General features: G+C 41.5%; 1 protein-coding gene across 2 annotated transcripts in view; it reads right to left on the bottom strand.

Annotated features, from left to right (window-relative positions):
• USP13 (ubiquitin specific peptidase 13) overlaps window positions 1–15,751 on the bottom strand; it is a 148,083-nt gene that overhangs the window by 35,695 nt on the left and 96,637 nt on the right. For both annotated transcript variants that reach the window (XR_013413406.1, NM_001265638.1), the window contains 6 exon segments: window positions 13,842–13,930; window positions 11,317–11,439; window positions 9,101–9,127; window positions 5,323–5,466; window positions 2,354–2,520; window positions 375–528 (listed from right to left, as the gene is read on the bottom strand). Coding sequence is in view for 1 of the 2 variants with exons in the window: in NM_001265638.1 (NP_001252567.1) it covers window positions 375–528; window positions 2,354–2,520; window positions 5,323–5,466; window positions 9,101–9,127; window positions 11,317–11,439; window positions 13,842–13,930 (704 nt within the window). In the remaining variant the exon portion in view is untranslated.

Here is a 15,751-nt window from a genome sequence, read left to right as displayed (position 1 = left end):
GGCGTATCACAAGGTCAGGAGATCAAGACCAGCCTAGCCAACATGGTGAAACCCTGTCTCTACTAAAAATACAAAAATTAGCGGGGTGTGGTGGCGCATGCCTGTAATCCCAGCTAATCGGGAGGCTGAGGCAGGAGAATAGCTTGGACCTGGGAGGCGGAGGTTGCAGTGAGCCGAGATCATGCCACAGCACTCCCGTGTGGCAACAGTGTGAGACTCTGTCTCAAAAAGAAAAAAAAAAAAAACGAAGAAGATGGGATCTGTGCTAACTTCTGAATGATGGCAAAGGCTTGAATATGTCATGGTGGGAGGGAAGGGCATGAGGTGAATGTATAGTCCTGACTGTTCAGACAGCCTCTAAGGCAAGAACTTACTTCCAGATCCATCTTTGACTCTAGGTCCTTCAGGCTTGGCCTCAGAAATAATGTTTGCATTGGCGTTATTCTCCATCTCAATCACAAAATCACTGTCTTCTTCAAACTCAGGGTGGCTAAAGATCCAATCCAGTGCTCTTTCCAGGTTATTATTCTAACAACAAAAAAGAAACACACATTTTTACAATGCATGCAGCCTCAGACCTCACTATGTCCTGACCATTTCAACTAGATGTCAAGCAGATAGGGAAGGAGGCCTGAATTCATTAGTCGTAAGTGCCACTGAGTAAGAAGCTCTGACTCTGCATGACAGGCACGTTCAGTTGGCATGGCATTCTGCAAGCCTCCCAGCTGACATCTGTAATTGGATTTACTGGAAAACAGTTCTAAGCAGCAGATCAGCATTCCAAAGCTTATCTCAATGTTAGCTCAGCCTTTCTGCAGGAAGATGCTGATAATAATAGGTGTGGAATAACCAAGGTTATGGCATTTAAGTGCAGCTCTTTCTAAAGCCACTTTAATTGCACACACTACCTTCTCTACCAACTGTATTTTCTGCAGATAACTTTGAACAATAGAGGGATGCCAGTGTGGTACTATGTTAGAGCCTTCTCTCCTGGAATGTTAGTAAAATGTTTGAATTCCAGTAAAGACAAGATCAATATCTTGATTAATGACAACGACACTGATTAGGTAAGTATACTTGTTTAAATTGAACTCCATGTACTTCAAACTAATTGACCATAAAAATATTTCCATCTTTCTCAGCTTGTGACATCACTGGCAAGTTAAAGAATTTGTATAGATGTAGAACCTCTAATGAAACAGTCAGGCAAATAAAATGAGTGGAGCACAAGAAAGTACCCCACGTAAAACAAATTCTGGTTGAGATATTTTAATCATCTTAAAGGGAGACAGATTGTTCCAGCCACATTCTCATGAAACAGTCAAGAGCCACTGTGACCTCAGCAATGGATCCTAGCAGGTACCCCATCAGGATAGGCAAGAAGTAATCGAGAGCAGATATCTACTCAAAAGTGGATTATGGTGTGACCAGGAAGGATGGGTTTTGTTTTGTTTGTTAAGTACTTTCCCTAGATATTAAACAGATATCAGCACTGCAGAAGGGAATCGTGTACCCTGTAGTTTCAGGGTCCCTTGTTTTTTGTTTTTTGGTTTTTTTTGAGACGGAGTCTCGCTCTGTCACCCAGGCTGGAGTGCAATGGCGCAATCTCGGCTCACCGCAAGCTCCGCTTCCCGCCATTCTCCTGCCTCAGCCTCCGGAGTAGCTGGGACTATGGGCACCCGCTATCACGCCCGGTTAATTTTTTGTAGTTTTAGTAGAGACGGGGTTTCACCGTGTTAGCCACAATGGTCTCGATCTCCTGACCTCATGATCCGCCCGCCTCGGCCTCCCAAAGTGCTGGGATTACAGGCGTGAGCCCCCACGCCTGGCCCTTGTTTCTTTATATCAAGAAGTTCGTGGCTACCAGAAGAACCTTCTCTTTCTGCAGAGAGAAACAGCAGCAGAGAATTCCAAGGAGCCATTCAGTTTTTTATGAGGACTTTTAAGAGACATTTACCCAAGGTCTTGGTATCAGAAAAGCAGTCTATCTCCTAAAGGACTTCTTACTGAACATGGAATTTCATGTGTCCCTCTTTCCTCCAGGGCCACAAGCAGGCTCCAAGTCAAATTTGTGACCCATTAACAAATATTCAAGATGATATCAAGTTTCTTTCAGTTTGCTCATATTACCCCAGATTTGTTATCTCCTTATTCTTAAATTCTCTGTGTGAAAATCATTTATTTTAGCTTTATATTTACAATAAGCAAATAAATCTTTATGAGCTATGGTGAGATTCATATTTGGATGAATCAAACATGAATCAAAATGATCAAAGTACATTGGAAAATCTCAGCTCTTACAGAAATAAATTCACACACACACACACACACACACACAGTCTCTCATGCTCACCGTTGCTCGTAGTGCCTGAATAGCCTGATTTCTCTGAAATCCCATGGAGGTGATGATAGCAACGATTTCCTCTGGAGGTTGGTTATCCAATCCAGTAGCACCAAAAACAGAGGCTCCAGCAGAAGCTGCCCCTCCATAACCAGGCATGGTCAGCGGCTCAGCAAAATCTGAGAAAAATAACCACACCCAAGTCTTTTCCTTTTTCTTTCTTTTTTTTTTTTTTTTGTGTGTGTGTGTGTCCTGAAACAACACTAACAAGGAAAAGTATGATTCTGCAAAGTTATAATAATCAAGACAGTCTGGGCCAGGCCCAGTGGCGCATGCCTGTAATCCCAACACTTTGGGAGGCCAAGGTGGGTGGATTGCCTGAGGTCAGGAGTCCGTGGCCAGCCTGGCCAACATGGCAAAATCTCGTTTCTACTAAAAATACAAAAATCAGCAGGGCATAGTGGTGCACGTCTGTAATCCAGCTACTTGGGAGGCTGAGGCACAAGAATCACTTGAACCCAGGAGGCAGAGGTTGCAGTGAGCTGAGATTGCACCACTGCACTCCAGCCTGGGCAACAAAGCAAGGCTCTGTCTAAAAAAAAAAAAAAAAAAGGACAGTCTGGTACTAGTATCAAGACAGACATACGGATCAATTAAATAGAATTGAGATTCCAGAAATGAAACCATATACCTGTGGTTAATTGATTTCCAACAAGACCAGTCAGTGGGGAAAGGACATTATTTTCAACAAATGATGCTGGGACAACTGGATATCCACATACAAAAGAATAAAGTCAGACCCTCACCTCACATCATATACCAAATTAACTCAAAATGGATCATTGACCTAAATGTAGGAGCTAAAACTATAATAATCTTAGAAGAAAACATAACAGTAAGTCTTTTTGCCATTGGATTAGGCAGTGGTTTTTTATTCACAACACAAAAAGCACAAGTGATAAAAGAAAAAAAAAGATAAATTGGACTTCATCAAAATTAAACATTTTTGTGCTTCAAAGGATACCATCAAGAAAGTGAAAAAACACCAGAATGGGGGGAAAATTACAAATCATATATCTCATATATCTTGTCTCTGGAATTTGAAAAGAACTCTTAGAACTCAATAATAAAAGGATAACTTCATTAGAAATGGGTGAAGAATTTGAATAGACATATCTCCAAATAAGATACACAAACAGTCAATAAACATATGAAAAGATGCTCAACATGATTAGTCATTAGGAAAATGCAAACCAAAACCACAAGATACCACTTCATACCCACTGGGATAGGTGTGATAAAAAAGATAATAATAAGGGTTGGTGGCAATATGGAGAAACTGGAACTCACATTCACTACTGGTGGAAATGTAAAATGGTTCCAACTACTATGTAAAACAGTTTGGTAATTCCTCAAAAAGTTAAATATGGAGTTACCATATGACACAGCAATTCCACTCAAGAGAAGTAAAAATAAATGTCCATCCACACAAAAACTTGCACAAAAATGTTTATAGCAGCATTGTTCATAAAAGCCAAAAAATGTAAATAACCCAAATGTCCATGAATTGATAAAGATTAATAAAATGTGGTATATCCATATTATAGACTATTATTATTGTTGTTGTTATTATTATTATTATTATTATTATTATTATTATTTTAGACAGAGTCTCACTCTGTTGCCCAGGCTGGACGGCAGTGGCATGATCTTGGCTCACTGCAACCTCCGTCTCCTGGGCTCAAGCAATTCTCCTGCCTCAGCCTCCCAAGTAGCTAGACTCCAGGTGCCCGCCACCATGCCCAGAAAATTTTTACATTTTTAATAGAGATGGGGTTTCACCATGTTGGCCAGGCTGGTCTTGAACTCTTGACCTCAAGTGATCCTCCTGCTTCAGCCTCCCAAAGTGCTGGGATTACAGGCATGAGCCACTGTACCCGACCCAGTAGACGATTATTTTACCATAAAAAGGAACGAAGTACTGACACATACTACAACATAGATGAATCTTGAAAGCATTATGCTAAGTGATTGAAAGCATTATGCTAAGTGATAGAAACCAAACACAAATGACCTTATCGTATATGACTCAATTTATATGAAATTTCCAAAACAGGCAAATCCAGAAAACAGATTCATGGTTGCCAGGGGCTGGGGTGAGTGGGAAAACGGGGAGTCACTGCTAATATATACGAGATTTCTTTTGGAGGGTACAAAATGTTCTAAAATTTGATAGTGGTAATGGTTGCACAACTCTGAATTTATGGAAAACTATTGAAATGTACACTTTAAATAGATGAATATATGCATTATAGCTTAATAAAGTAGATAAAAGAAAAAGCTAACTAAACAGCTTCCGTTTCTTCACGGCCTTGTTTCCATTTCAAGTTTTCATCATTGCTTAGTTGGAAGTATATCCCATATCTCTCTATTGGTCTTTTTGCCACTGACTTATAAACTTTAAAGGGGTGAATTATATCTTAATAAGGCTGCTTGCTTTTTTTTTTTTTTTTTTTTGAGACAGAATCTCGCTCCGTCACTCAGGCTGCAGTGCAGTGGTGCGATCTTGGCTCACTGCAGCCTCTACCTCCTGCGTTCAAGCGATTCTCCTGCCTCAGCCTCCTGAGTAGCTAGGACTACAGGTACGCACCAACATGCCCAGCTAATGTCTGTATTTTTAGTAGAGACAGTGTGTCACCATGTTGGCCAGGATGGTCTCCATCTCTTGACCTTGTGATCTGCCCACCTCAGTCTCCCAAAGTGCTGGAATTACAGGCGTGAGCCACTGTGCCTGGCCTAAAACTGTTGTTTTTAAAAACAAGAAGAAAGACAAAAACTGGCTTTCTCCTCCACTGCAGCAGATTAGGGACTGTAAAGTCATTTTCTAGGGATACAACCACAGGGGCCTTGGAAGGACCAGGACTCAGCATCACTAAGGGTCACATCAGACTCCAAAGCCATTCCATTTTCTTGTCACCTACCTGGCTCTTCCATGTGAACGATGATCCAGTTGAAGGCCACCTCGGCACCCATGTTTCCAGTGAAGTACACAGCCTTGCGACATGCTTCCAGCGGGAAACCCATCTCGGCCAGCTGCATCACTGATGACTCATCGATGTCTGATGCTACAGAGCACAACAGGATATTCTAGTGTGAAAGAGGAAACTCTATCGCTTCTTGTCTTAGCTGCTCTTCACTCTCTTATCCACATGCTACCCAAAGAAAGTGCTATTTTGTTGGGAGTAGATAATAGTTTTACTTTGTTTCGTTTTGTTTTAAGCCATCCAAATATTAAAGCTCTTTGGGCTAAGTTTATATCTTTGACCCAAATAGGAACCAAGTTAATCACCTGGACAATCCAAGCAATGAAAAACAGTTCCCTAGTTTCATATGGGGAGATTTAGTGTATTCCCAGAATGATTTCAGAGCATTCTCAAGACCTCTACAGCAGCCTCTCCTATGACTGAAACTTGAAGAGAAAGCACTATCTACAGCCCTAAAAGCCTGTTCCTTAAACCTCACAGAAAGTTAATGCAGGTCTTTAGATACATCTGGCAATCATAGGAAGCAATCAGCTCTGGGAAATGGAGAGTGCAAATGTTAAGTATAGAAGTAAAAATTTCCTTTTTTAATTATACAAGTTTAAAATATTAAGAGACAGCTTTACAAAGTAACTTGGGCTCAGACACTTTGGGTTTTTTCTTTTGTTAATAACATAGATATTGATAGAGATGTGTGTGTAAAGCTGTGTGTATGTAAGGATACATACACATACACACTGTTCTATTATACCAAAAGAGGAGAAAAAACTGGAATATAAAATATATCCCTTGGGTTTTCCATGTCCTGAGGACTCTACTAAAACTTCTGTCAATTTTCTGGCAATCAGTAGAAGAACTGAGAAGAGAGATAGCTGTTCTACAAAAATTTTGTATTGAAATGCATTTACCAGGCGGGTGCGGTAGCTTACGCCTGTAATCCCAACACTTTGGGAGGTCAAGGCGGGTGGATCACGAGGTCAAGAGATGGAGACTATCCTGGCCAACATGGTGAAACCCCGACTCTACTAAAAATACAAAAATTAGCTGGACGTGGTGGCGTGCACCTGTAGTCCCAGCTATCTGGGAGGCTGAGGCAGGAAAATCTCTTGAACCTGGGAGGCAGAGGTTGCAGTGGGCTGAGATCACACCACTGCACTCCAGCCTGGCGACAGAGTGAGACTCTGTCTCAAAAAACCAAAATGCATTTACCAAAGTGCTCTCTTACAAGGAAGATACATAAAACATCCTATCAAGGTCAAATGTTCAGAAAACAATTATGTTGGACAACAGTGATTCCCAAATGGTGTTCTGCAGGATCGTAGTGTTCTAAGAGATGTAATCGTTGAATTAAAAATGGGGTTTCTGTGGTCAAATAAGTTTTTAAACCTACATAGTCTATCTTCTCCTTAGAAATTCATGATGTGCATTAGTACAGTGAAGACTCAAAAGTTCTGTAGTAAAGAATCCTACAGTACAGAAACTATGAAACTCTGCAGAACACCTTTCAATGGCAGTTGAGATATAATCTCAAACATACATGTTGATAATATTAGACTAGAAATATATAATTCCGGCCAGGCATGGTGGCTCACACCTGTAATCCCAGCACTTTGGGAGTCCAAGGCAGGCAGATGACAAGGTCAGGAGTTCGAGACCAGCTTAGCCAACATGGTGAAACCCCATCTCTACTAAAAATACAAAAAATTAGCCGGGCGTGGTGGCGTACACCTGTAATCCCAGCTACTCAGGACGCTGAGGCAGAAGAATCGCTTGAACCCAGGAGGCAGAGGTTACAGTGAGCCAAGATTGTGCCACTGTACTCCAGCCTGGGTGACAGAGTGAGACTCCGTCTCAAAAAAAAAAAAAAAATAAGAAATATATAACTCCATTTTTGTGAAAAATAAAGTGAGCCAGGCACAATAAAGAATAGAAGGATATACCCCAAATGTCAACAGTGGTTATAGACAGGTGATAGAACCATGGATGATTCTTCTGACTACTCTATAGTCTCTAAATGACTTTTTACTTTTGTAATGAGAAAATAGTTATTCTTTTTAAAAATTTAAGGGCTGGGCACAGTGGCTCATGCCTGTAATCCCAGCACTTTGGGAGGCTGAGGCGGGTGGATCACGAGGTCAGGAGATCAAGACCATCCTGGCTAACACAGTGAAACCCTGTCTCTACTAAAAATACAAAAATTAGCTGGGCATAGTGGCGGGCACCTGTAGTCCTAGCTACTTGGGAGGCTGAGGCAAGACTCTGTCTCAAAAATAAAAAATAAAAAAACATTTAAGAAAGATAGGATGCAAATGTCAGTTCATGACAGGTAGTTTTATTTTCTCCTGATTGTTGGTAAGACGGCATGCTTAGATCCAGGAGGAAACAAATGGCCAAACCAGCAACACTAAAAAATGGCTGCATGCTCTCACAGTCAGAGGCAGTCTCCTCTGGCACAGTGAGTTCCAAATGCCCATCACTTCCCATGGCGTGAGATCCCGCAGGTCAGCTCTCCACAGCATTAGACTCAACAAGCAAACCTCTCACATGCCAAGATAGTCTAGTGGCCTGAGAAGCACGGTAATTCCTAGCCCTAGTTCTGGTCCCAGGTCTTGGGTCTCCAAAACTTCCTAGATCTAGGAAGTTTGATCCTCTACAAAATGTCACCTGCCTTGCCCTTCCTACCATTTTTTATAAAAAGTAGAGTTGTAGACCTGTCCCAGTGAGATCTGGGACCTTGTTTTATAAAAACTAGAGTTGTAGACTGTTGAAAAAATTTATGGAACAATAAATGCAAAATGATCCATGGTAAGCATTCAAAAACTTTAGCAGCGGCTATTACAATTAGATTATTCGCAGTGGGAATAGTATGTCCCAGGCTACCCACAGTCCTACCAGGTAGCATGTGAAGATCATGGCAGTCTGACTCTTGCTGACTCTAATCACTCCTCTAACAATCAGCAAAACATAATTGTCTCAAGAAAGGAAACATGGAGGTCTAAGCTACATGATCAATCATTTGCAATGTGTAAGATTCAAACTCCTAAATTAATATTAGTTACTGTCTTGAAAGACTTTACAGACCAAAAGATTTAGAGTATCTAGTGTTAAATGCTTTATCTTTCTCCTAGTTAATATCTAAATACTGTCTATTGGTTTTTTTTTTATGTTCTTTCTAGAAAACCAAGAGTATCAACTCCCACAGGATTAGGAACTAAAAGGCTATAAAATTAACAAACAATCCAGTCAAACTAATATCCTTGAGAGCATTAATTAACACTATCATGTCCTGTCAGCTGTGTGTCTTCATTATGTGTCTTACAGCAGGAGAGGAAAAAGTGACTGACCATGTGCCACCATTGCACAAAGAGGCCTACTCAGTGGCCAGAGAGGGAAGAAAGGGCAAGTCTAGCCCCATTCACACAGGAGGAAACTGGGGCAAAGAGAAGGTAAGTAAATTACTTCAGGTCACACAGTCATAAATGGCAGGCCAAGATTGTGACCCAGGGCTGGTTAGCCTCATGCTAATGGTCACTCTCCTGAGCCCCACGGGCCACCTGATCAGTGTGTCACTGACTAGCAGACACAGAGTCGTTCCCACCTGGGAAAAGCTGCACACACACACTTACAGAACAATGCCTCTTTACTGAACTCTCACAGACAAATTCATCAGATTAGTAACAATAGTAGGACATTGGGAAACATTTTTAAAGATACATACGGTCTATCAATTGGTTCATCAGGCGATCTGGAAATTAAAGGAGAGGACAGAAAATGAGACCAAACTATGTTGAAGAGTTTTAGAAAAAGAAAACCCATTGATCCAGGGCATTCCCAATTGCCCTCCCCACCCCTAGGGACCACACATTGTTGTCAGTCCCTCAATCGCACACAGACCACCCCAGCCTCAGTAATGAGAGAAAGTAATAGCTTTCAGGCATTTAGGTTAGTTAAAACATGATACTTTGATTATTATCCTAACAAACTACTATTTCCCTATTATCTCTCTGTTATTTCTTCTTTAAAAAAATTTTTTTCTGGAGACAGGGTCTCACTCTGTCACCCAGGCCAGAGGGTGGTGCAGCAGTCATGGCTCACTGCAGCCTCAACCTCCTGGGCTCAGGTGATCCTCCTGGCTCAGCCTCCTGAGTAGTTGGAACTACAGGCACACATCACCAGTCACCACGCCTGGCTAACTTTTAAATATTTTATTTTTTGTAGAGACAGTGTCTCACTATGCTGACCAGGTTGGTTTCAAATCCTGGGCTCAAGTGATCCTCCCACCTCAGCCTCCCAAAGTGCTGGGATTATAGGGATGCACCACTGTGCCCGGCCTCTCTCTGTATTTTTCTTTTCTTTTTTTTTTTTGAGACAGGATCTTGCTCTGCCACCAGGTGGGAGTGCAGAGGCACAATCTCAGCTCACTGTAACCACCAACTCCCTGGTTCAAGCGATTCTCCTGCCTCAGCCTCCTGAGTAGCTGGGATTACAGGCACACGTGGCCACTCCCAGTTAATTTTTGTATTTGTAGTAGAGTCGGGGTTTCACCATGTCGGCCAGGATAGTTTCAATCTCCTGATCTCGTGATCTGCCCACCTTGGCCTCCGAAAGTGCTGGGATTACAGGCATGAGCCACCACGCCTGGCCCTCTCTCTGTATTTCTAAGAGCTCTGTGTAACTACAAACCAAAGATTCTATTATGAACATCAGAGAGAGCCAGAGCAGTACTAATAAACCTTCTTATATTTATCTGATGCCCATGCTGATCCTTCTTTAACCCCTTTAATGAACCAACTGTACTACATGACCTAGAATGTCCCTTCTCTACTCTTTCTCTATAATTTAGCATCTGACCCAGCATTAGAGAACAACAAAATACAGATGCTATCTGAATCCTATCTTGCTCCTTCTAGACTCATCTTCCTTTATACCTGACCAGCTTCACTGTTTAACTGATGGAAAACCTTTAGTAGACAGTCCCAGAGAGCGCTCTGTCATTATGAGTTAATTTACCTGATTAACTCATTAGGAAGATGAACAGTAAACAGGTGAGTGAACAAAGCCAGAATGAAACTGATTTCATCGGGATAACTGAGCTAATAATTAAACCACGATTTTTCTGACACTGTTTTTGAACCCACAAAGGTGAGACAACTATTTTTGGCATGTCCTTTTCCACTAAAAAGTTATGAGGCCAGGCACAGTGGCTCACGCCTGTAATCCCAACACTTTGGGAGGCTGAGGTGGGCAGATCACGAGGTCAGGAGATCGAGACCATCCTCGTTCACAAGGTGAAACCCCGTCTCTACTAATAATACAAAAATAATAATAATAAGGCAGGCATGGTGGTGTGCGCCTGTAGTCCCAGCTACTCGGGAGGCTGCGGCAGGAGAATTGCTTGAACCCAGGAGGCGGAGGTTGCAGTGAGCTGAGATCATGCCACTGCACTCTAGCCTGGGCAAAAGAGCAAGGCTCCGCCTCAAAAAAAAAAAGTTATGTATTCTGAACAATGACCAGTGACAGGGTCACAGAGTCAAAGAGAAACTCAAACCTCTTCCTTTCTATGAAGCAGTAACAAAGCTGGGGAGGTAAGATGCCATCATAGTTTTTAAAACCAACTCACGCCATTCAATTTCCCCTTTAGGTTGTCCAAAGGTACTCCCAAGAATGACAGCTTCCCTAGACTAAGAGCCTACAGAAAAAAACTGTCCATTTCGACCACACATGATGGGTCTGTGCCTCTTACAATGTCTATTTTATGTTTACCATTGCAGCTATGCCCCCTTTCTGTGTGTCGGTGGTGGGTTACATCACAGCAAGGCAGCTAGACCCCCAGTGGGTGGTGGTGGTAGCAGCAACACAGTGGTGGAAGAAAGAGACTGTTCCTATAGAACAAGGTGGGAGGGTAGAGCATATTCTCCTGGCAGGAGATGGTACCTTTTGAGTCATCAGGAATGACTATGGGGGGGCTGATGTCTGGAAGTTCCTCCTCTCCTGGCTGTAACCCCCTGGCTCGGAGATGGTTGATATCAAGTAGGTCTGGCATATCAATAGAAACATCTGCAAAATGAGAGAGATTATATCCACTGGGCTCTCCATAATCACTTATTATGTGCTTATTATAATACCAGCACTATAACTCTACATGCACATGTCTAGACAGAGCTAAGGGATGTTTTTCAATTCCCTAGAATATGTCGCTCGACCAGCAGGTTCATCAAGACTAATCAGGTATTAGTGGAGAACCCAGGGAAAATACAGTGGGTGGCAGGATTTCACACCAAACAAGAGCAAATCATTTAAGCCTGAGGTCACAAATTGGCAGCCCATAGACCATGTGTGGCCCAGACACAATCTGTTTGATATTTTAGAAGTGTGAACAACAAATTCCAAATTTTAAATCAGAAGATGTAAGGTAAAATCCAGATTTCCAGCTTATTTTGAAAAGCATAAAGCTGTAGCATATTCTCATATGGTAACAACCATCTGGAGCTGATCTTCAGTTTCTACCCTAGACAATGGTGCAATGCTAGTCTGACACAGACCCCACTGCTCCTTGTTGCTCCCTGAGCATCACGTTTGTGCTAATCTGATTCTTATGGTAGCTTTTCTAGTTCATCTCTTTATTCAACGTGGGAACACCCAAGCAAGGCCAAGCTAGCTAGCTACAAGCTTCCTATACTCAGCCCAGTTCCTTCATTTAGATTATTACCCTGTCCTTGTTAGGCATTTGAGTTTGCAACCCCATTTGACGATGCAACCCATTCTCGGATCATGATGGGTACTATGGATATTCTAAACATGGTTTTGAATAAATAATGAAGTTTTAAAGAAATTAATTGAATCTCTAGTGTATTATCTTTACAGTACTTTTCTTAACTTCTTGACTCCGTTGTTGTGTTGACTTATTCAAATACAAAATTTGTCTGACTGATACCCTGTCAAGATTTAGTATCGCACATATTCAGATGACAATAATGGAAAATGGGTTCAAATGTTGCTACAGGATACATCTTTTGGGCTAGCAAACAACCTGAAAGTACTGCCCCCAGAATCAGTGATGACACCAGGTACATAAATCCTATTTTAAAACAACGACCCAAAGAACAGAGCTTAGTTTACAAAAGCAAATTTAAATTTCAGGAGGCAGCAAAACCAAACATAAAAACTGACCAACAAAATCAATACAACTGCTCCTTAAGAGAAAAATTCAGGTTCATTAAAGAAAATTTTGAGGTTCCTTAAAATTCAGCAAGTCAATGAAATGGGATTCAAATGTTGTATTCCTTTACAGAAATTCCAAGGACAAAGAAAATAAGCAAACTATCTCCAAGGCAATTCAAAGCCTTCAGAACAAGGAAGTTTTTTCTCTCAGTTACTTTTCAGGTCCATGGAAGAAAAGCTGAGTGGTCAACATCCTGCCCTCTTGTCTTCCTCTGCTCACAAAACTATTCCGTCAAGAAAAGGGAGGATCTCCTGTAGTATCAGTAACAGCCCAGCACAATTTCCCATGACAAACAAGTGCTGTGTAACTGTTAGTGCTGGAGGTCTCTAGGAAATCACTCCAGCCGATTCTACATCCTTTTTACCTATCCCCTTCGGACAAGTGCTTAGTTAACCAGCATAAGATTTAGTTGGTTTTTTTTTCTTAAGTACTTAAAAACATAAAAACTTTAAAAGTCTGGCAAATAGTCCAAGGTACTTGCTTGAGAAACTGTACATTCTTCCACTCCACTGAGGACAACCTAGTAACATCCTTGGCATCAGATCATAATGCTGGAGAAAGGCTTTTATGCATTGTCTGAAAAATTAACCTCTAACAATGGTCAGGAACTTTTAAAATTAGCATGAAGAAAACCTCATGAAGCCAAAATCACATCCTTTTGTTTTACTGTCTAATGCAACTGGCTTTTTCTACTTTATTATTAATAATATATGTATGATTTAAGTGAATGTCATTAGCCACACCTGCCTGCTCAGAGGCAGAGGAGAGATGCTAAGAGGAGACTGCATCTTCAACCACTGGCTGCTCAAAGTGTGGTCCGTGGACCAGCAGCACCAACAGCATCAGCAGCAGCAGCAGCAGCATCATGTGGGAGCCTGTTAGAATCACAGGCCCACTCCAGACCTGCCTAATCTGCATCTGCATTTTAACCAAGATCCCAGGTAATTCATATGCACGTTCAAGTTTGGAAAGCACTGTTTATTTGACAATGTGAGGATTCTGTTTACACTCTTAGAATTCGGTCATTCCAGAAACCATAAATGGAGGGGTGGGTAAGCAGGTGGAATTTGTATTGTCAGTTCTTATCATATACTCTGATTCAAAACAGAAAGGTGAGAATGATAGAAGAATGAAATGGAACTGTTTGTGGCAGCCAACTACATGGGCTCTTTCACATGCCATGTTGTTTAAATGGCTCATTTGATGTTTTAAGCAAAAGCATGCAAAAGATACCTACCAAATTTTTTGGGAACCCAGTCAAGACCAAAAGTGAACTTCTTTATCTGCACTACCAAGTATTCAGGGAATGAAGCAAAGCGAGATGTTCTGGGAAACACAAGGGGATATATCAATGAAACAAGGCAATAAGTATTGTAATACAGTTCAAAAAGCATATCAACTTTGTCTGAGGCACACCTGGCCATTCCAACGGCTGAACTGAAGAGGAGGAACACACAAACACAGACATATAAGAGGACACACATTCGCTCTCCCCTGCTCCTTTGTCCTGTCCTCTTCACAAGAAGAAAATGTTTAACATAGGATGTTATCCTTTAAGAATACTTTTGGCCAGGCACGGTGGCTCACACCTGTAATCCCAGCACTTTGGGAGACCGAGGTGGGCGGATCACCTGAGGTCAGGAGTTCAAGACCAGCCTAGTCAACATGATGAAACCCGGTCTCTACTAAAAATACAAAAATTAGCCAGGCGTGGTAGGGCCACGCCTGTAATCCCCACTCGGGAGGCTGAGGCAGAAGAATCACTTGAACCCCGGAGGCGAAGGTTGCAGTGAGCCAAGATGGCGCCACTGGACTCCAGCCTGGGCAACACAGCGAGACTCCATCTCAAAAAAAAAAAAAAAGAATGCTTTTCGACCTGTTTCAAAATTGTTACTTTTACTTTGCTGTGGTGTTTTATATTTCTGAAAAGTGCTTTTCAACCATTTATTTTTTCTGAAATCCTTGCTAGAATTTAGTAGACATATTTTTGACTGTTTATAGCATGCATGTATGATGTACATGTATGTGGGGTTTGAAAAGGTTCCCCAGGTGATCCTGAAACACCCCCACCTCCATTTCCACTTCCACACAGAGTCACTGTCTTATAGCACAGAGTTGGCAGACGAAGGGCTTACTGAAACTTTGGTTGAGGTTGACTATTGGAAATGCCAGGGCCTCATTAAAATACTGTGGTACCTAATCCATGGCCACATGGATCCTAGCGGTAGACATATTATGGGATAAGTATCCAAAACATCTGAATCTGGGCCTTGAAGTTTAAAATTAATACACATTACCAGTATCTTGAGTCCTCTCCAAACTTTCAGAAAGGCTCAATTTCCTGGACATGGATTTGGCAATTTTATACACAGACTGTTCAACCTGTACACCAAATTCATACCCTAGTTCAAGCTCTGTTTTTAACAACCATTTTTGTTTGTAGTCAATGTAGGTGTGATAGGTATATGTAAAAAAGAAAATAAGCTGTTGATAGGTATCACAGATACCTTTTAAAATAAAAAATTCTAGAATATCCTCCCCTATTCCACTTTTCAAATCTAAGTCATTGCCTTCTACTTGTAATGCATCGTCCCAGAATTTGGAAAATTAATGCAAATGTATTGCTGCCCCCTAGTGTCAGAGAAAAGGCACAGCACAGGGACAGAACACGGGACAAAAAACAGTCAAACGACGTGGATGTGGGTCTTGAAAATGCCACTTCATTCACTCCAAATCTGGGCAAATCACTGACCCTCCCTGATCCATCTACAAAATGGACTTACTAATCATGTCTACCTGCCAGGCCATGCAATGTTCATGAAATGATGTGAAATCGCTTGGCACACTAGAAAGTATTGTATATACCTAAGGAATTAGCATGATTATTTTGTCACGAAAGAGCTAGAAGCTACAAAGCCTTGGATGCTGAATCGAACTGTCACTTATCTGTATTTTACCCCCAGGCAAGTTACTTAAATTTCCTGTATCTCAAATTCTCCATTACAAAGTTGGTAGAAGAATAAAGGCAGTAATATAAAGACGCTCAGAAAATAGGAGCTTTATCATCCCAAGCAACTGATCTACTATTAGCCAGGCTCACTCTCCAGAAATTATATATTATCTCTAATTAGGTTTTTCTATCTTCTG

This window comes from Macaca mulatta, chromosome 2 (assembly GCF_049350105.2).
Source record: "Macaca mulatta isolate MMU2019108-1 chromosome 2, T2T-MMU8v2.0, whole genome shotgun sequence".
Classification (NCBI taxonomy): domain Eukaryota; kingdom Metazoa; phylum Chordata; class Mammalia; order Primates; family Cercopithecidae; genus Macaca; species Macaca mulatta.
The sequence above is the reverse complement of the archived record's forward strand: the minus strand, read 5'-3'. Positions and strand labels throughout refer to the sequence as shown.